Below are 19,965 nucleotides of genomic sequence, written 5' to 3'. Positions count from 1 at the left end.
CCAGCAGTATCAGCATAGAACCGTGAAATATTTCACTCCAACATTTATCCATTTCCCATTTTACATAGTCATCATCGATACTTAATTTAAGAGCAAAAAGGATAATTATTATGCTCATTTTTTTGTCATTATTTTGATTCATTTATTCCTTTGTGAGATAACTGTTGTGTATTGCCTCGATCAAAACAAGCAAACAAATCGAAACCTCAAGCCCAAACCCGCCTTTGAAAATTCACGCTCATGCTCTATGCCTCCTGGGAAACATTCTCATAAGCCTCTGGGAATCTTCGCATGTTGTTCTCAATTGGGCCCTTGTTTCTCAAGAACTGCACGTAAGCACCGTCGATCTTGACACGTCCCTCCTGTCGGAGACGGACGTACTCGTCTCTTCGAAGGGGAGTGAAGCCCCAGTTCTTGGAGACGATGATCTTTTGGCGACCAGGGAACTTGTACATGGAGCGGCGGAGGGCCTCGATGGCGTGGGCACGGTTAGTGTCACGGGTGCGGACGGAAAGGAGAATCTGGCCGATGTTGACACGGGCGACGGAGCCGTTGGGTTTACCGAAGGCACCACGCATACCGGTCTGCAATCTATCGGCACCAGCGCACGACAACATCTTGTTGATACGGACGACGTGGAATGGATGGGCACGGACACGGAGGTGGAAACCTTCCTTTCCAGCGATCTTGACAAGGTACCTGATTGATTCCCGGCATGTTAGTTTTATTATTTCTTTCCTGGTACCCGATCAAGTAGTGGGTAGAGGCCGGAATATATGGTTGAGTGCTTACTTGTTGGCGCAGATACGGGCAGCTTCAAGGGCTTCAGCACTCAGCTGTTCATATTCGTTGGAGACCATGTGGACGCAGAGAGGGAAGTCGTCGACATTGGCCTTCTTACGTCCAAGATCGAAGATTCGGATCTTGGGGTCTGGGACACCACGGTTGAATCGGGACTTGGGGTATGGCTAGAAATGTCAAGTTAGCTTCAAATCCTGAACCGTATCATTTCCCAAAACGCTGCCACGTCCGCATCTGAGATCTATTTTCCACCATCTCGTATTCCTTGTAGCAGCGAATTCAAGCGCAAATTCACGAAATATCCAGGCATCCATCTCTTTCTCCTCCATGTATGGTCCGTAGCCGCGCATGATAACGGGGAGCATCTCAACAGGTTCAACCCACCTTGTTCTTGCAGTAGCGGTAGCATCTTGCTGGACGGCGCGCCATCTTATCGGATCGAGCGTGTATAACGTGCACTTCCTGCGAACGACAAGGCTGGAAGAAGTTCCGGTGGTTGTTTTATATTCTCGACGCAGCAGAGAAGCGAAGAGAAAGGAAGAAGTTTCTCTTTTCCTTTTCGGGGTGAGAAGGCGAACACACACACCGAAAATAATTAATAAGCGGGTTGATTTCCAAGCAAGCCCTAAGCCCTAATCTGGTGCCCGAAACAGGCAACTTCCAACGTCACTTTCTGTCTTCATCTTCATCTTCATCTTCATCTTCACTCTTCATCTTCACTCTTCATCTTCACTCTTCATCTTCACTCTTCATCTTCACTCTTCGCCTTCACTCTTCGCCTTCATAACAAGGAAGATGATGGACCCCTATAAAAATGATAAATTGAAGATCGATGGCTAATATTTAACCATCTACCTACATACCAGCTCGGTCCTGTCTATAACTAACTAACTACCTAGGTACGTACCTAACATGTCCAGCTTCGTTTGAGATGACTATGCCCGGTAGGCCTCTACTATGGCCGAGCTGAGACACCAATCGTCGCTCGAGGGTCTTATTAACCTTTCCTCTGAGCAACCGCTCTCTGATTGTGAACGGCAGCGGGCAGCGTACAGACTCCAGTCGATTGTAAACCACTTCAGACAGGAGGAGCTTGCTGAGGAACCTGCTGAAGAGGAAGACTCACCTCAATACAGTCGCTCGCTGCTCGTTCACTATAGCTTCGAGTATAAGTAACCAGGGCTCTCCCGGGATGCCTTCCTCCGAGCGTTCTTTGATTCTATAGATGTCGGCATCGCCACGGGTCATCTCCCGCTTGCCTCTCAGCAGTACAGAGACCCCAGGCTCACCAGGAGCCCATCCCAACGCCCGAGAGGATTTTAACACTCCGTCGCTCGTGTCTCATCCGTGACCAACACCAAAGTGTTATTTCCTGTACATTTGATGTACAGGAAGTCATGAATCAACTGCCCAGACATGAAAATAGCACTAAAAATGACGCACATAGTATCATCAAACAGAACGTCAACCCGATACGCCGACTACTCCCATTGGAACTCCTTTAACCGAGGAAAGTTCCCAAAACTCCAGCCAACCCTGAGAAGGATTCGTGCGCGCAAAATAACAGAGGCAACCAGCCAATACTGGAGACTAAGAGGATGCGGATCTGCAAATGAATCGGCGAAGTTCGATCCATTTTTACATACATATGAAAATCAATTCGGAGGTTTACTTTATTATTATTATTGATGAGTGCCATGCATCGTCGTCGACATGAAAATACTGAATACATACCTGGCGAGAACCACAATACAAGATTGAAACCTTACTTTGCTCAGTTTGTATTTCCTATCTTTCCTGCCACTCGTGAGTTATCTTTAAGCAGGATAGGCGCCATTCTAATGGTCGGCTTTTGCTTTGAGCCATTGCTGCGGGCATTGACATACGCGATGTAATTTATAATCCGCCAAAAGCCACCTGATATCACACTGGTGTTTGATTAGACGCCGATGGGTTGACAACAGATATGTAGGCACGCATTTTAGCCGCTCACCGAGTCAGCGCACATATTTTTCACCTATCTGGCGCCGGTGAATACATCGACAAGGTACTCAGGGATATCAGATGATCCAAGAGCCTGTGCTACGGAAACTACCGAACTTGGAAGAATTGTAAGACCGAAAATGAGTAGCTGGTACGGTACTCTTGTGAGCGTGAAGTCTTTCTAACTATCGCAAGTGTTATTGGGAATCACTGGGTTTTATAATGCAGAGGGAAGATATATTTCTGTTATTCCAATAACACTATGTTTAACAAGTTCGCCCGAAGTACTCCGTATAGATTGCTCGAATCAATTCTCTTGACAACGTTCGGTTAGTCGTGAGTGGCAGCCCTGGCTGTCCGGTTTTAAACACACCCGCAAGTGTCAAAAAACACAAAATGATGTCAATCTGACCTGTTGAAAACACATGGACCATATCAAAATAAAGTAAAGGACCAGCGTGAAGTGGGGATTTCTCCCCCCCTGGACCATGCATCCCGAGCCTTTGCCGCTCCCGCTCTCCACTCCCCGACTTTGTGTGAAGCATGGTGATATGGTGATCAGAGATGCCATCAGCTAACCCCTCCGTTCCAGAATCCACTCAATTTTCTGATGCCAATGAAGGGACCAGATTCTTACATGATAATACGAGCATGAAAAGAATTATTTTAAATCGGCCTTTCTCAGCTCGGCGATGACGTGTTTTGCGCCATTGTCACACTGTCAAACTCGAATGATGCTTTCTACTGCCGGTATCCGCGACAGCCAACTGGGCTTTTCACATATTCGTCTCTTCGAACCCCTCACTGTACACGAAGTCAAACCAATACCCTACTAAAGTCAGTTCGTGAGTCTCTATTTCGCTTAAGAGAGGTAGGTGAGGATTCGCGGATCAGGTTATGGCTGACATTATATATAAGATGCTATGGATAATGACGATTTTGGAACAAATTCCGATCTACTGGCCCGTATACGTCGATCGCCTATGGGCCCGGACAACCCTATTGATACCACCTCAATCTTAAAGACTTCATACCCTCTCTTCCTTATAGTGCAGCAAGGATAAACCTTCAGCTATACCCTAGCACTGCTCTGAGTCAGGCGTGACTGTGGTATATCGCATTGAGACACCAATTCGTACATATTCACAAGATACTCCGCTGGATCTTTAACGAGATGCATGCATACCCGGCAGCTAGCCCCCGTCCTTATCCTAAAATTTCATCTAAATCATTTGTCAAGCCGGAGATGCTTGCTGTCAAGGATGCTGCTCGCACGACAGATATCCAGTAGTTCCTATTGGATATGTAAGCCCTCTCTTCCATCCATGCCGTTCATCTTCGTATCTAGAATGGTTGAACTAGATATTCCTACTCCCCCCGATAGGTCGACTGTCGTGAGGGGTATTTGTTGCATCCTCACCTGTCCTTGCATCCTGTCCTATTGGTAGTGTCTTCAGCTGAGTTCAGACACTGGCGGGGTGAGTGTATCTCAATGTAAGCAGCTAACAATGAAAGGAATAAATATCGAGGTGCTCCCTGTGATACCTGGGTTAAATGCAAAGAGCCACTACACGGTCCTCTACCCAAAACTGACCTTGCCATTCAGCATTCAGCATGTCGTCCACGTCGTCCCCCGGCCCCAGTCCTCATGATATCATTAGCTCCTATTTTATTGGGCCCAAGGCGGAGAATCTGGATAGCTTCCGGACCAATATTACTACCATTTTAGATGAGTTACGGGATGCTAGACTCAATTATTTTGAGGAAGATGAGGTATTTGCCACAGATATACACTTTCTTTTGCGCTGGCTATTAAATCACAATACTAGAAATTCATCGCGGAAGATGTCAGAACATCAGAGAAGTACCAAGGAATCGTCAAGCAGTTCAATGAAGCCGTCAGAACGGCTGCTCGGCTTTTGGGAAAACAATCAGTCCCGTTCTGGTCACCGAGATATGAAGGCCACATGTGCACTGACTTGACAACCCCTGGCCTTCTTGGATACTTCATGACGATGATCTACAACCCGAACAATGTTGCTGTGGAAGCAAGTCCATTGACCACAGTGATAGAGTTAGAAGTTGGAAAGCAGCTGGCTGAAATGTTTGGATATAACATTGACCCGAAGAACAAGGACCTTCCCCTGTCATGGGGACATGTTACATCCGGTGGCAGCGTGGCAAACTTAGAGTCCATTTGGGTTGGTATGTGCATTGAATTCTATGGAATTTATCCTAACATGACATTTCTAACCCACTCAATAGCACGCAACTTGAAATTCTACCCGCTCACCCTGTCCTGGGCCATGAAAGAAGGTTCGCTTTGGTTCATTGCGGATAAATTTAAGGTCACCCCCTGTGTTGGTGATGAGAAACTGTTTAAAGATCTTACTACCTGGGAACTGCTCAATCTGAGCTCTCACACGATCCTAGGTCTGGCTGACTCCCTACATGAACAGTTTGGCATTACGTCCAAGTATCTTGAGGAAGCACTGAACCCATATAGCATTCAGACCGTTGGAAAAGACAGACTTGAAGCCTACTTTGGTATAAACAAGCCTATGAAGTACTTCCACTCTAAGACTAGGCACTACTCATGGCCGAAGGGAGGTGGTAGGTGAATTCAGTCCAATTGCTTCTCGTTCCTAGCTGACGGATTCTAGCCATTGCCGGCCTCGGATCGGGGAACATGCATGGAATAAAACTTGACTTGGACGGCTATATTGCCCTTGAGGACCTTGAGATGGAACTCAACCGCTGCCTGAGGGAACAGCAAGCAGTGTTCGCGGTGGTGGCTATCATGGGCTCTACTGAAGAGGGTGCCGTAGACCCGCTGAAAGCAATCATTGATATGAGGATGGACTTCCAGCGGAAGGGACTATCATTCCTAGTTCACGCTGATGCCGCATGGGGAGGGTACTTTAGCTCCATGATTCCCAAGGATGTCAAGCTTCCACCAGGGGCCGGAGGTGGAAGTGAGGGTGGCGGTAAAGATGCTATAGACATTGTCCCGTCGCTTCCGCTCAAAGAAAGCACTCTCACTGATATGATTGCACTCAAGGATGCAGACTCCATCACTGTGGACCCCCATAAAGCAGGATACATCCCTTATCCTGCTGGCAGCTTGGTTTACCGTGATGGACGAATGAGGTTCTTGGTGACTTGGAGTGCCCCGGTTCTATCGCAAGGCTCTACACAAAATATTGGAATATATGGCGTGGAGGGCAGGTAAGACTCCCCTTAGGCAATAGCCATAGCGCCTACTTTTTGCAGTTAAATATGGATTACTTATGGCCCTGGGCTATAGTAAACCTGGAGCGGCAGCAATGGCTACCTGGTTCTCAAACACAACCATTGGCCTCGACCGCAACGGTTACGGCCGCTTGCTAGGAGAAGCAGCTTTTACGAGCGCGCGGGTAAGACAGAGGATATAACTCACCCTTACTATTAATTCATTTGACGAATGCTGATAACTCTCTCTAGTTGTCTGCCCATTACGCTGCTATGCATTACGAAGAAGAGACCGACCCTTCCAAGAAGACAAAGCATTACATTTGTATCCCCTTCAACCGGCTTCCGATGGAGCATGCTGGCTATGATTCCTTATCACCTGAAGTCAATGCGCGGAGGAAATACGTCCAGCAAAATATCCTACACAAGTCCAATGAGGACCTTATGAAGAACAAGGATGACATGAAATACCTTCGTGATCTGGGATCTGACCTGAACATCAATGCTTTCGCACTAAATTGGTACCGTGAGGATGGTACTCTGAACGATGATCTAGAAGAAGCTAACTACTTCATGAAGAGAATCGTGGACCGCCTTTCCATTACCAGTACTGCTGGAAACCCGAGGGAGATCCCACTTTACCTAACTTCAACCCAGTTCTCCTCCGAGCTTTATGGAGAGTGTGCACAGAACTTCATGAAAAGGTTGCACCTTGCCCCAGCAGCTGAGGACCTGTTTGTTTTCCGCAATGTGGTGATGAGTCCCTTCCCGACCCATAAGCGGTTCATCTGCTCTTTAATGGAAGTTTTTGAAAAGGTGATTGAAGATGAGGTTAAGAATGTCTGGGAACGAAACAGACGAGGCAAATACCAAAGCGTTTTTCTGATGAGAGGCACTGATGAGATATTTTTGGACTATCATACCAGCTTCCACCTGGCCACCCGGCGCCAGCAGATCATTCTTGCGGCTCAGCTTGAAGATGAAAAGGAAATGAAGGAATATTTAGAGTTGAAGAAGCACCAGCCCGGAGACATAGCCTTCAAATCCGACGATTCATTTGATTTGGAAGGCTTTGTTGACGACATCAAGAATAACAAGCAGCCAACCCTTAAGGGCATTATTGGAATCCGGCAGAAGGACAAGTAAGTTCTACCCTCAGCTATCTTATTTCTACAAACAGGAGTAACTAAGGAATGTACTGTTATTAGGGTGGTGAAGAGTATGGACTGCATTATCAAGGCGACTCGCATTATCAAGAGTCGTCCGCTCAACTCGTCCAACCGAGACCACAGCTACCCAGAGCACAACATGCCATTTTATCTGTACGGGACAAAGAAACAGCACCACATCTCACACATGCTTCTCAAGTCACCAAATATTTGTCTCTCCGCCAGCAACGTGAAACTAGACGCCGGGCTTGACAAGGTGGTCCATGACAATATCAGTCAAGGACTGATCCTGACGCTGTGTGATTACCGCGAGGTGACGATGCAGCCGTTCCCCGAGACCAACCAAGCAATCAAGAAGGACAAGCACTTCTTCTTCGCCAAGGGCAAGGAGTTCGATGTCAAGGTGTTCAGGGACCCGAACGCACCCATTGCCTCCGGGCCGGGCCTTCTCAGCAACCTTGCCACCCCCATTGCCAGGGGGAAGATGACGCTGGGCCAAGACTGCCATGTGGATGTGGAGTCTCTCAACCATGATCCCTTAGCTAAAGTGGCTCTTCCATTCCATCCGTGGGAGGAGCTGAAGGAGCTTGAAAGAGTCCTTACGACAACCACTACTGAGTGCGAGGAACAACAGCCTCAGTCTGAGAACGTTCAGCTTGGAGGCGTTCAGCTCGACGCTTCTATAGCCATCCAACTCGCTGCTTCTGGAAGTCCTCCCTCTGGAGGTACTGGCACTCCTGAAACGTCTCCTTCTGACGTTACTGACACTCCTCCTGGCGGTGCTGCATTCTTAACTTTCACTGTTCCACGACCGGGGTTATTGTAAGATGTTTCTCGGTACGGAGCACGGAGATGTCCTGTTTGGTAGTGGCCGTATGAGGCTGCCAATAAACAAAGAGGCACAGGAGGTCTATCCCGTCAACTGGTTAGCTAACTCGATAGCGAGTAGTTCAAGTAGTTCTTCTAAATATCAATATCACCGTCGTGCTATTAGCTGTAGTTACCATGTAGCCCCTGACTCCAGTAACCACCACCTCGCATGGCTAGTTACAACTGCGCACCATCGCTACCTCTTCTATTCTCTCCCCGTCACATCATCCTGCTCCTCACCAACATCCCGTCTTCACGTCACCTTCATGTCACCTTCACCTCGCCGTCGACGTCTCACTTCAGCTGCTTCAACGGCGCCTCCTTTTAATCTCTTCGCTTAGTCAGCTACCCGCTACGGTGCCTCTGATTGGTGCGGCCAGACGCTGCGCTGTTTTTTTTTCCTTCATGCGCTTTAATTACGGAGACGCAGCCAGGAGGTGGATGAAAAGAGGCCAGCGGCAGCATCGAACTTCACGCTGTCACAGACGACAGACGGACGGACGGACGAGCAGACAGACGAGAGGACGACGCGAGACACGCCATGAGCAGCGAGTCGGGATGGCTGCATAGCTTACAAGTGACCATCCAAAAGCACGGCGCAGCATTCTGTTAGACATCTCGATACATGAAACTACAGCAACCGCAGATATAAACAAGAGAAAACACGGCAGCCTCTCTGTGTGTCTTGTCTTGACTCCTGACTGTTACCAGCGTGCTACGGGGCTTCTCTAGACTCGAGCCGGCCTGAGTTGGCCTCCTACGTGACCTGTCTCGACGTGCTTCGTGTTACTGGTACAACTCGAGAACACCATGGCGAGCAAAAAACCATCGTCCCCTACGCCAGCTGGCCGCAGGACGCCCTCGACCGATGCTCAGACGAGCCCAGGCGGTGCTCGAAAGGCCTCTTCGCAGTCTCCTGCCGCGACGACGAATGGCGTTGGCCGCTCACCCTCTACCAAAGGGTCACCAGGTCCCGTCTCAGCCCGTGCCGCAGCCGCGAGGAGGGCTGGGTTGGGCCGATCCAACCTGAGCATGAGCAGCGTGCCACGGAACTATCCCCATAATAACGAGGACGAGGAAGCTCGCGCAGCCAACACGGCCCTGATCGAAGATCTCAAAGAGCAAGTTCAGAAGGCAGAGATTGTCGCGGATCAGTATCGAAAACAGCTCGGCGTGCTGCAGATGAGGCTGGACGACGCAGTCAGCGAGCAGACCCGGCTCGAGGAACAAGCACATGAGAAAGACGGGCAGATAAACCCTCTGCGTGACGAAATCAAGGAGCTTCAGAGACAGATCAGGGATTTGGAGCAGAAGCATGAGACCGAGCGTGAGTCGATGATGGCAGATAAAGAGAACCAAGCAAAGAGGGAGGAAGAGCTTGAGGCTTCCATTCAGCGGTTAAAAGAGACCATTGCTCAAAAGGACCTTCGAATGGGCGTTGACGGCGAACGCAATCTATCTCGCTCTCGTTAGTATCCCCCCTTTACATTGGGCCCCTTTTTTATCAATTACATGACTGACATAAAGGCAGCGAGTTTCCGTAACCGCTCTTCGCCAGACCTAGAAAACGGACAGTTCGCCCCGTCCTCCTCTCAGCTTCAACGCAGTCCGTCCAGAAACAACTCAAAACTGATTCTTCAGAAAGACAAGCTAATCGAGTCACTACGGCTCGAACTGGCTGAGGCGCAGATCAAGATCGTCGAGATGGAGAACCTGGGAGGTGGCCGCCAGCAAGAACTAGAACGCGAGCTCCTCGAGGCCCGCATGGCCAACGCCCGTCTGATGGAGGACAACGAGAGCTATCAGCTTCTGCTCAGCGAGCGAACCCTCAATGGGGACTTCACCAAGGGTGACTTTATGCATGATGCCCACCCGCCTGCTGATACGAACGGGACCAGTGGTTCTTCTCTGGCCGACGAGCTGGATTCCATCGGCGAGGGAGGCGAAGACAACGAGAAACGCAAGCTGGAAAGCGAGCTGAAGAGCTACAAGGACCAGAACAAGGCTCTTAGCCTGTACATCGAACGTATCATTGGTAGATTGCTACAGCATGAAGGCTTCGAGCATATCCTCGACAAGAGTGACGCCGATAACTCCGGCCCCAAGGGTGGAAACAAGGACAAGGAACTGCCTCCTCCGCCTCCCACTGAGAAGGATGAGGCACAAGAACAGCAATCGTTCCTTCAGCGTGCCAAATCCGTTGTTTCTGGCCAACCGGCTCGTCCTAGCACCAGACAGAGACCACCCAGCCAGCTCACTCAGTCTACATCTACTCACTCTCCTCCGCTAGCCTCCCCTCAAGAACCGCCCACTCCATCCGCCCACGAAAACCCTGACACTGCCCCTAGAATTCCGCTTGGACGCTCTCGCACTGTCCAGCATCGCCGAACAAGATCAGATCAGCTGGACCATAGCGGCGCCGCAGCTGGAACAGCAAGCGTAATCAATCAGATGTACCGCGGCCCTCCAAGCGGCCGCTCCCCGTCCGCTGGCCCCATCAGCCCTGGTATCAGCCCATCCCTATCAAATAACGGCCCGTTCTTCGCCCCCGGCGCGGCATCTAAGCGTTCATCCGTCGCCACTGCACCAGGCGGTATAGGGACCTCCACCTCCACGCGGAGTGCTGATCGTCGTTTCAGCAGCGCTGCAAGCCTCACAAGCGATCGAAGCGGAGATGTTGGATCCATGGAAGGCGGCGCTGCCTCGGCCAGTCCTCCTCGCTCTAGTCCTGGCATGAACAACTATACCGGAGCGGTGATGCAGCAGAGCAAGTTGCGTCCGCTACGCCTGGTGCAGGAGAACCAGGAGATGGATGCCGACTCCCAGGCTGATGACGCTGCCCGCAAGAAGGCGAACAGAGGCAGTTGGGCAGGATGGTTCAATCGCGGCAGCTTCACGCTGTCTGATTCCAGCAACTCGCGGCCATCCTCCTGATCCCTCTCCGGCCGCGCAGCCGCTATTGATTTATGCCTCGCCTTGAGAGAACGATCTATTTCGAAATAGTGTATTAGATATCCCCTTATTTGATGTCATTTACTATGTTATTTTCTTTTTTAGCCCCCCTTTTCCCTTTGTCACCTTTCATATGTGCCCTTATGTGTCCTCATCCCCCCTGCTCCCTGATGCCATGTTCTTTTCATAAATATATTCTTGTCTAATGCCTTTGATTCAGGACTGCAATGCAAGCTTGGCTGCACAATTTGATCTGTCTATATCTATACCCATACCATGCCTATTGCCCCATCCTTCTTCTAGCTGGTTGCTGGTCTTGCATCCCATCGCATCGTATCGCCTTTCTTGCTTCCCTTCGTACGACACGTTATATCCTTGGTATATCAGTTTTGCATATGACCTACTACCCACATTCCTGGGCAAATGTGCGGAAAATGAAACGGCAGTTCTCGTCTTCTTTGCGCGGTGGAAACATCCGCACCGTCTATAGACAGACGTATGTTGGATAAAACCATTCATAGCTGCAGTACTACGGTAGACGGCTCCTTTTGAAGCCCCTGAGCCGGGTTGGGCGTTGTTTGACATTGCACAGGTCGTACTTGGATGTGACTTGAGCAAACAATAAGACCGCAGTGTAACATATTGGCATTTAGCCGTAAATCTGTCCTCTCGAGGGTTGTTCATAAGGGGATAGATGTGCCAGTCCCTATTAATATTAACCCCATCACTATTTAACAAGCCATATTAAACATACTACTGATAAAGACGAGCCCCGAACGAAAGGAGATAATATCAGAATGGAAGAAAGGCAAACGATATGGGATGGGCTACCGGATGTGGAGGGTTATATCTCGACAAGACACCCGTCTTCGTTTTATAAACGACAGCACCATCATGAAGAGAGACGGGCGTTCACTACTGGCTGGATGTATCAAGCCAGCACTCCGACAGTTGTTGATATTTGTAATATCCTCGATCCTGGGCCCCCTCCACTCCCTCCACTCGATACACCACCCTGGACCCGAAGTTATACCACGGAACCCTTTGTCTTCCTTGACTTAAATGACGGGAGTAGAAGGACAGTGCCACTGAGGTTCCAACCACCTCCAGCTCCGCAGTTTGGTGGCCCAGCCCATTTTATGACCGGGCATGGACAAGGTTGGGGCGAGAGGGGTACCAGCGAGCATATGTTTGTTGACGAGGACGATGACGAGTACATGGTTGAAGTCGACGGAGAAGACGATGGGTCAAGCGTGGAGGAGATAGGTGATGCCGAGACGGTTATGGATGGTCATCAGGGGCCTGGTTTAAGGGGCTCGTTTGAGATATTGATGAGAGCGACGGGGAAAAGGAAGATGGTGAAGATCTACCGCTACATGAGACGGTGAAGAGACTGAGAGAGGAAGTTGGGGAATTAACGGCGCAGATGAGACGTGACCGCCTTGAATTTGAACGCCTGGGGAGTACCGTTGCGGAGATAATGGAGTACCTTGTAGAGGAGAGGCAGGGGAGTAAGCGGGAACAAGAAACCGGAAGCCATCACTTTGATGGAGGCCAAACCCGAAGGCCTAGCATGGACAACCCGCATCCAAACCCGCCCAAGTCTATCGAAGATTACAACACTGCATGGAAGGCAATTTCCGAGAGCAAAGACATCTCAAATGATCAGCATTCAGTCATACCATGGCCGACTAGCAGCCTCAGGGCAAGCCTTCTATCCCGACATCAACAGCAACGACGAGGGATCACAAATCATCGTCGACTACCGAAGGAGATCAGTGAGGATATCTTTCAGCTCAGGAAGTGGAATGCTTTCTGCTTCTTCGTGCAGGCATTCGGTCTATACCCAACCTATATACATGCGGATGGTATCCGGAGAGGGATGTCTGCCCCTGAAGAGCCACGGGAGGGTATAGTGTTTGATATCCGGATACAGGGGGCCTCACGGGCCAAACTCAACGCCCTAAAGGCACAGATGGTACAGGACAAGCTGAGATGGCATCCGGACAGGCTAAAGAGGCATGCTGGTGGATTCACGGGGGATGAAGAAGAGGCCGCAAAGGCTGTTCTGAGCGCCGTTCTGGACAGTTCAAAGGCATGCAACAGATGCTTAGAACTGGTAGGCCGGGGACGCTAACAAAAATTTGTAACGTCTATGGAACTAGGCTTCTCATATAATTAACTTGATATGTCCTGTAGTAGTATGTTATGGACGCTACTAGAACTAGCTGCGCCTTTGGCACTGGCATTCAGCAGTGTACGGGTATATTTGTTGCTATGACAGATATCAGGTATATAGGATATAAATATTTTTACATCCAAGCACATATTTCAGTACTTGTAAACTCATCATCACCGTCGTCGTCTTTTCTGCTTTTTATGTCAAAAAGTCGATATCACGTGATCCAATCTTGACGCCAGCAAAGCCGAAGGCGAAGAAAGAAGACAAAACAACGAACAACGAGACAGCAACCACCAGGACAAGACAAGAAGAAAAGAAGACGAAGAGAAGAAAGAAGAATTATAGACATCGAGCCAATATGCTTGCTCCACTCTCGTTGTTCTCCGTCAATGCGGTCCTGATCATGGCCACCGACGACAGCTCGCGGATATTCGCAAAGTACTACTCAGCGCCGCATCCCCCAGCTGGCGCAGCTGCAGACTCGACTGACTATCCCGGTGCGAACCCCTATCCGGCCGTCAAGGAACAGAAGGCATTTGAGAAGGGCCTGATGGAGAAGACGAACAAGCAGTCAAGTGATATAATACTGTACGACAACCGCGTGGTCGTCTTCAAGTTCGAGGGCGATGTCATGCTCTACGTCGTGGGCAGCGCGGAGGAGAACGAGGTTATGCTCTATAACGTGGTAGTCACTCTTAGAGACTCGCTCAGTATATTGCTAGGGTATGTGCTCTTATCCTCATTACACAATGGGGGGTTAAATATAGCTAACTGAACTATACAGGGGGTCAACGGATAAACGCACCATTATCGAGAACTATGACCTTGTATCTCTTGCAGTTGACGAGATTATCGACGATGGAATCATCCTCGAGACGGACCCTGTCCAGGTTGCCTCCCGTGTTAGCAAGGCTCCTGCCCAGGATGCACCAAACATGAAGAACATAGATCTATCTGAGCAGGGACTGTTGAACGCCTGGGAGTTTGGAAAGAGACGGCTTGCGGAACAGTTACGACAGGGTCTATAAAAGCGATTCTGCACTCCCTTTTCCGTCATTCTTTTCTGCTGTCTGTGTTTCATGACTTGAGGAGATTCGGCATAGATCTCTTTTGCTTTGCCTTTCCACCATTTTCGTTTTCACGCTCTATCTTTTGGTGGGCATAACGGCGTAACGGCTGATTCTGAATGAATGTCTATTCTTACATGTTGTCTCGCTCAAAAATGAGTGTACGTTTGCCAATGGCTATAATTATGTGTCCCATCTGGGCATATTCGGCTGGTACTCCTGGTCATTTTTGGTCTTCTCATCCCTCCTAACTTTCTACATTATATTATTCTTTTTTTTTTTTAGCCACGCGACTTTCTACCATCACTCTCCTTACTATCAACATCGCATCACACGATCCCAGATCCCCCTCTATATACATACTTGAATATCCCGCTGGGATTCTTCGTTTGATAGTTATCAACTTGATCGTGTGCTTTGTCAGCCCCGCCTACGTCACTTTTTATTTGTTCAATTTGGTTACTCATTGCTAGCTACCAAAGGCGTTTCTTTGCGCAACCTACGACGGACGAGCAGACGTAATCAACAATGAAGCAGAGATATTCTTCCTTGGATGTAAAGGTACGCACTGCTCTTATACTCTGCCCCTTCTGTGCTAACTGCTTCTAGGTCATCAGCCGTGAGCTTTCCACTAATATACTTGGCTTGAGAATCGCAAACATCTATGATATCTCCGGGGTATGCGCAAATCTCTAGTTAAAGCCCCTGAAAGAAGCATTTAGTTCTAGCTGCTAATATATATTTTCCATAGCGCACGTTTCTTTTCAAACTCGCCCTCCCCGATATAAAAAAGCAGCTTATAATAAATGCCGGCTTCCACTGTCACATTACGGAGTCATCTCGCACAACCGCTGATGCGCCCTCCCATTTCGTCAGCCGGCTCCGAAAACTTCTCAAAACTAGAAGAATCACCGGTGTCCGCCAGATAGGAACAGACCGAATCATCGAGTTCGAGATCAGTGACGGCCTTTTTCGACTATACCTCGAGTTCTTTGCGGCGGGGAATCTTATTTTGACGGATGCAAAGTATGGCATCGTTGCGCTTCTACGCCATGTCGCCCCCGGCAGTGATATCGAGGAGGTCAAAGTTGGTATGACGTATAAATTAGAGAGCAAGATGAATTACAACGGCATACCTCCTCTTACCGTGGAAAGGCTTAAGTCGGCCCTTAGCAAGGACAACGGCTCAAAGGTGTTGAAGCGCAGTTTGTATTTCGGATTCCCAGAATACCCTCCTACACTGCTTGATCATGCCTTCAACGTCGTTGGGTTCGATTCAAAGCTTCAGCCGGCGCAGATATTGACAGATAATAATTTGGTTCAGGGACTCATGGGGGTTCTTCAAGAGGCTGATCGAATCAATAATACTTTGTCTTCGGACTGCCAACACCCTGGCTACATCATAGCGAAGAATATTGCGCCCTCAGCTTCAGATGGTGGGGATAGCACGCAGCAGGCACCTGTGACTGAATTTAGGGATTTCCACCCTTTTGAACCCAGTCAAACGAAAGACCTACCGAATACAACCACTCTTCGCTTTGAAAGCTTCAACAGTGCTGTTGACAAATATTTCTCTTCAATAGAGGCTCGAAAGTTGGAGTCTCGCTTGACGGAAAAAGAGGATGCCGCACGGAAGAAATTGGAATCCACCAAGCGAGAGCATGAAAAGAGAGTGAATGCTTTAAAGGAAAAGCAAGAGTTTCACGTCCGAAAAGCGCGTGCTATCGAGACGAATTTGCTTCAAGTGGAGGAAGCAATGACTGCCGTCAATGGTCTAGTGGCACAGGGTATGGACTGGGTCGAGATTGCTAGGTTGATTGAGATGGAACAGGGGAAGCGCAACCCCGTTGCCCTATCTATAAAGTTGCCTCTTAAACTGTATGAGAATACGATAACGGTTCTATTAAACGAGGAGGTAGCTGAAGAGGAAGAAGAAGAGGAGTCGGATGAATCTGACGAGGAAGAAGACGAAGATGATGATGATGGATATGGTGATGATGAATATGAGAGGCCCAAGCAGAAGAAAAGGTTGGTAAACCCTCAAAGAGAAAAGAAGGAGAAGAAGGATACTCGCCTAAGCATTGACATCGATCTGGGGATTTCTCCATGGGCCAATGCTCGACAATATTATGACGAGAAGAAAATAGCGGCGGTAAAGGAAGAGAAGACACTGAAGGCTTCTACGAAAGCTATCAAAAGCACTGAGAGGAAAGTCAAAGCGGACCTTAAGATGGCTTTGAAGCAGGAAAAGCCGGTCTTACGCCGGACCAGAAACCCGACGTGGTTTGAGAAGTTCTTCTTTTTCATCTCCTCGGATGGTTATTTGGTTATAGGGTAAGTACAAGCCGCCTTCAGCGATATAATTATCTACTGTTATATGCTAACATATAAATTAGAGGAAGAGACCAACAACAAGACGAAATACTCTTCCAACGATATATGAAGAAGGGCGATATATACGTGCACACTGATCTAGAGGGAGGCGTTCCTTTGATTATCAAGAATAAACCCGATACCCCTGACGACCCAATCCCGCCCAACACAATATCACAGGCAAGTGCATACACTGTTGCTTCGTCAAAGGCCTGGGATACCAAGGCAGCCATGGGAGGATGGTGGGTTCATGCCTCGCAAGTCTCGAAGATGACTTCTACAGGCGATATTCTCAAGGCCGGCCATTTCATGATCAAAGGGGAGAAAAACCACATACCTCCTGGACAGATTGTGCTCGGATTTGCCGTATTATTTCAAATTTCAAGCCAGAGTATTCAGAACCACGCGAAATCACTGCCAGCTACGTCAGAGGGCGATGTGAATAATTACCAACCCATCTCCAGTGCAGCCGATACAGCACAATCTGATCGTGATGAAAACGTTCCTTCAGAGCAAGAAGATGCACACGAGCCAGGTTCAGATGGCGAGAAAGAGGAACTAAATGATGACAAGGCTGTATCGCTTGAAGAAAAGGTGGAATTCATATATTTTGAGGACGACTTGGATCCAGACTCGGCGCAAGTTCATGAAACAGAAAAGCAGGAGGCCTTGCAGCCTGAAGAACAGTCAGCACACGGTTCATCTACTATTGCGGAAGAACCCGAGGATTCAAACGAGTCTGAAGATGAAAGCCAGTTAACTACGCCGTCTGCAGTTCAGGAGTCACGGCCATCAACCCCATTAGTTATCAGTTCAGCAGGGACACAGAAATTTAGACCGCCCGTCCGTGGTAAGCGAGGAAAGGCAAAGAAGTTGGCTATGAAATACAAAGATCAGGATGAAGAAGATAGAAAGCTTGCACTCCGCCTACTAGGATCCGCTGCTGGAACTTCCACTCCCGCTAACAAACCGAAAACAAAGGCCGATATCGAAGCTGAACGTGAAGCACAAAAGGAGCGACGAAGGGCCCAGCATGAACGCGCTTTGCAGGCTGTGAAACGCCAACAAGAGGCGTTTACACGAAACTCTGTCGAGGATAGCACTGGAGAAGAGCATAAGCTTGACTTCTCCATACTCCCTGCTCTCGTTGGAACCCCGGTCGAAGGTGACGAGATCGAAGCTGCCATCCCCGTGTGCGCCCCTTGGACAGCTTTGGGACAGTACAAATACCGTGCGAAACTGCAACCTGGAAAGATAAAAAAGGGCAAAGCGGTTAAGGATATCCTTGGTAAATGGATTCACGATGCAACTGCCTTGCAAGCGCGGTCTTCTGGGAAAAAACCAGGAGCAGCAAGTACGGGTGGCCCTGATGAGACCAAGGATACGTCCGAGGAAGCTGATCAAAAAGCTGAAGATACGAACGAGCTACTTTCTATGGAACTAGATTGCATTAAAGCCTGGAGGGACGTTGAGGTCATGAATACTTTGCCTGTTGGTGGATTCACTATCGTTTCTGTAGCTGGTGCTGCAGGTTCAAGTGCGAGTGTTGGGCCTAAGAGTGTGGAAAGCAAAGGAAAAGGGAAAGGGAAGAAGGCTGCTAAAGGGGGTAAAAAGAAATAGACAAGCCCTTTGTTGGGGCGTGGTAGCATATGCATTATATATATGCATTATATAGATAAGGGTTTAAGAAGGTGAAATGACGAGTGCAATTATGTCCTAGAAAGTCTTTATCTTTACGTCTGTGTCCCGCCAGTCCTTCGAATCTATCCCTATAAATATGCAAACCGACCGGCCAAATGCTCGTTTAATACTTTTTAAACCTATAACTTCCTGTCATTTCTTCGTAAGCATGCATTTTGGCTTACTGCGAAATCTTTACTTCTTCCTCCGCTGCTTTCCGCAGACGATTCATCACGGCGGCTGCTAGGTCTCCTTCAGTGTCTGATATTCCTTCGACATAAATAACAGACACATTCCTCTCGTCAAGACTGCGAAGGGCGGAAAATAAGCCGCGAGCAATGGATGAGGTGTCCTCCCCCAAGTATATGTCAAGCATATTGGTAGGCTGCGAAGAGGGATTGATTCGGTCACATTCAATCGGTATATCGAGAAGCGAGGACTTGGTTTCACAGCTTGCGCCATTAGATAGCGACACTCGAGTGATTCCTAATCCCTTTTTCCAGGTTTTGGTCCGAACAATGCCGATAGAAGCTGGCGCTTGTTCCAACTTGGGCCCTTTATTAATATCTGCAATTATTCTGTCTGTAACGGAGGCGGTGTCTCGACCAGCTTCGAAAAGAATAACTCTTGCTTTGGGGGAATAATGCTTATATTTCATCCCTGGCGCCCGTGGAGCAGTTTTGCCTTGTAGAGCTCCATCTTTATAACCGATTTGAACATCCTCCCAGCCAGGACAAGTTCGTAACTCGTCAATTCCAACACCCCCCGGTCGGAGGATCGCAGGAGGAGAACTGAGTCCATCAACTACTGTGCTTTCAATGCCGACTCCACAGGGCCCGCCGTCTAAAATCATATCGATTCGTCCCTGTAGATCCGTAAATACGTGTTGTGCAGTGGTGGGAGAAGGTTTTGTAGAAGCATTTGCGGACGGAGCAGCTACCGGCTTGTCGGAGAGTGCAATAAGAAGTCGTGCGAGGGGAGATGAAGGCATTCGTGCAGCAAAGGTTGGAAGGTTTGCAGTAACTTCTGGAGCTAAAGGCAAATGTGGTGGGTTTGGGAGGATAATGCTTAAAGGTCCGGGCCAAAATCTCTCCATTAATGGTTCATATATTTTGGGAATAGGTGATGTAGTGATAGATTGAATAGCTCCATTTGATTGCTTCGGGTCCACGAGAAGTCTTTCCAGTTGGTCTCTAGAGCTGACATGGACAATCAGCGGGTTATCAGATGGCCGCTGTTTTGCCTTGTATATTCCTTGAACAGCCCCACTGCGAGTTGCGTCTGCGCCCAATCCGTAGACTGTCTCTGTTGGAAAGGCTACGGGAATATCACTAGCCCGTATTGCCTCCGCAGCTTCGATAAGTGCCGTAACTTCTGGTCCACCCTCTCTAACCCGTGTGGCCCATATCTCGAGAACATTCTCACCGGGTAAGCAGTCTGTAAAACTATGGACGGGTAATATCCGAGTAGCCCGTCCATCAGTTTGTTGGTCAATCTTCTCAGGCATGGCTACTATATAATCATGACCGGGCAACAGGCTGGCAACGGTACTATGTAGCCTGACAGAAGATCCCTCACAGCGCCCTATTAAAGAGCAAAGGGCACGAAAAACAGTATATTTAGCCGTGACCGCAACGACTCTCTCTAGATCCTTCAA

General features: G+C 48.8%; 8 protein-coding genes across 8 annotated transcripts; 6 read left to right on the top strand and 2 right to left on the bottom strand.

Annotated features, from left to right (window-relative positions):
- Positions 1-245: 245 nt before the first annotated feature.
- MGYG_02035 (60S ribosomal protein L10) lies at positions 246-1,230 on the bottom strand (the record flags this gene model as incomplete). The annotated part of the gene is made up of 3 exons (XM_003174458.1): positions 246-699; positions 793-968; positions 1,186-1,230. 3 exons carry the CDS (start codon positions 1,228-1,230, stop codon positions 246-248), a joined length of 675 nt encoding a protein of 224 aa, XP_003174506.1.
- A 528-nt stretch (positions 1,231-1,758) lies between these two features.
- Positions 1,759-2,256, top strand: MGYG_02034 (hypothetical protein; the record flags this gene model as incomplete). The annotated part of the gene is made up of 2 exons (XM_003174457.1): positions 1,759-1,960; positions 1,982-2,256. The coding sequence occupies 2 exons, from the start codon at positions 1,759-1,761 to the stop codon at positions 2,122-2,124; spliced, it is 345 nt and encodes a 114-aa protein (XP_003174505.1). The 3' UTR covers positions 2,125-2,256.
- Positions 2,257-4,398: 2,142 nt separating this feature from the next.
- MGYG_02033 (pyridoxal-dependent decarboxylase domain-containing protein) lies at positions 4,399-8,010 on the top strand (the record flags this gene model as incomplete). Its single annotated transcript, XM_003174456.1, has 7 exons — positions 4,399-4,557; positions 4,614-4,989; positions 5,050-5,397; positions 5,448-6,012; positions 6,092-6,200; positions 6,268-7,157; positions 7,224-8,010. 7 exons carry the CDS (start codon positions 4,399-4,401, stop codon positions 8,008-8,010), a joined length of 3,234 nt encoding a protein of 1,077 aa, XP_003174504.1.
- Positions 8,011-8,864: 854 nt separating this feature from the next.
- On the top strand, positions 8,865-10,988 carry MGYG_02032 (hypothetical protein; the record flags this gene model as incomplete). Its single annotated transcript, XM_003174455.1, has 2 exons — positions 8,865-9,522; positions 9,586-10,988. 2 exons carry the CDS (start codon positions 8,865-8,867, stop codon positions 10,986-10,988), a joined length of 2,061 nt encoding a protein of 686 aa, XP_003174503.1.
- An 815-nt stretch (positions 10,989-11,803) lies between these two features.
- On the top strand, positions 11,804-13,143 carry MGYG_08959 (hypothetical protein; the record flags this gene model as incomplete). The annotated part of the gene is made up of 2 exons (XM_003174454.1): positions 11,804-12,364; positions 12,433-13,143. The coding sequence occupies 2 exons, from the start codon at positions 11,804-11,806 to the stop codon at positions 13,141-13,143; spliced, it is 1,272 nt and encodes a 423-aa protein (XP_003174502.1).
- Positions 13,144-13,546: 403 nt separating this feature from the next.
- On the top strand, positions 13,547-14,216 carry MGYG_02029 (coatomer subunit zeta; the record flags this gene model as incomplete). The annotated part of the gene is made up of 2 exons (XM_003174453.1): positions 13,547-13,911; positions 13,973-14,216. The coding sequence occupies 2 exons, from the start codon at positions 13,547-13,549 to the stop codon at positions 14,214-14,216; spliced, it is 609 nt and encodes a 202-aa protein (XP_003174501.1).
- Positions 14,217-14,783: 567 nt separating this feature from the next.
- On the top strand, positions 14,784-18,248 carry MGYG_02028 (hypothetical protein; the record flags this gene model as incomplete). Its single annotated transcript, XM_003174452.1, has 4 exons — positions 14,784-14,816; positions 14,865-14,933; positions 15,007-16,589; positions 16,652-18,248. 4 exons carry the CDS (start codon positions 14,784-14,786, stop codon positions 18,246-18,248), a joined length of 3,282 nt encoding a protein of 1,093 aa, XP_003174500.1.
- Positions 18,249-18,489: 241 nt separating this feature from the next.
- MGYG_02027 (SUA5 protein) lies at positions 18,490-19,815 on the bottom strand (the record flags this gene model as incomplete). Its single annotated transcript, XM_003174451.1, has 1 exon — positions 18,490-19,815. One exon carries the CDS (start codon positions 19,813-19,815, stop codon positions 18,490-18,492), a length of 1,326 nt encoding a protein of 441 aa, XP_003174499.1.
- Positions 19,816-19,965: the final 150 nt, after the last annotated feature.

The sequence above is a fragment of the Nannizzia gypsea genome, genomic scaffold (genome assembly GCF_000150975.2).
Source record: "Nannizzia gypsea CBS 118893 supercont1.2 genomic scaffold, whole genome shotgun sequence".
Taxonomy (NCBI): domain Eukaryota; kingdom Fungi; phylum Ascomycota; class Eurotiomycetes; order Onygenales; family Arthrodermataceae; genus Nannizzia; species Nannizzia gypsea.
The sequence above is the reverse complement of the archived record's forward strand: the minus strand, read 5'-3'. Positions and strand labels throughout refer to the sequence as shown.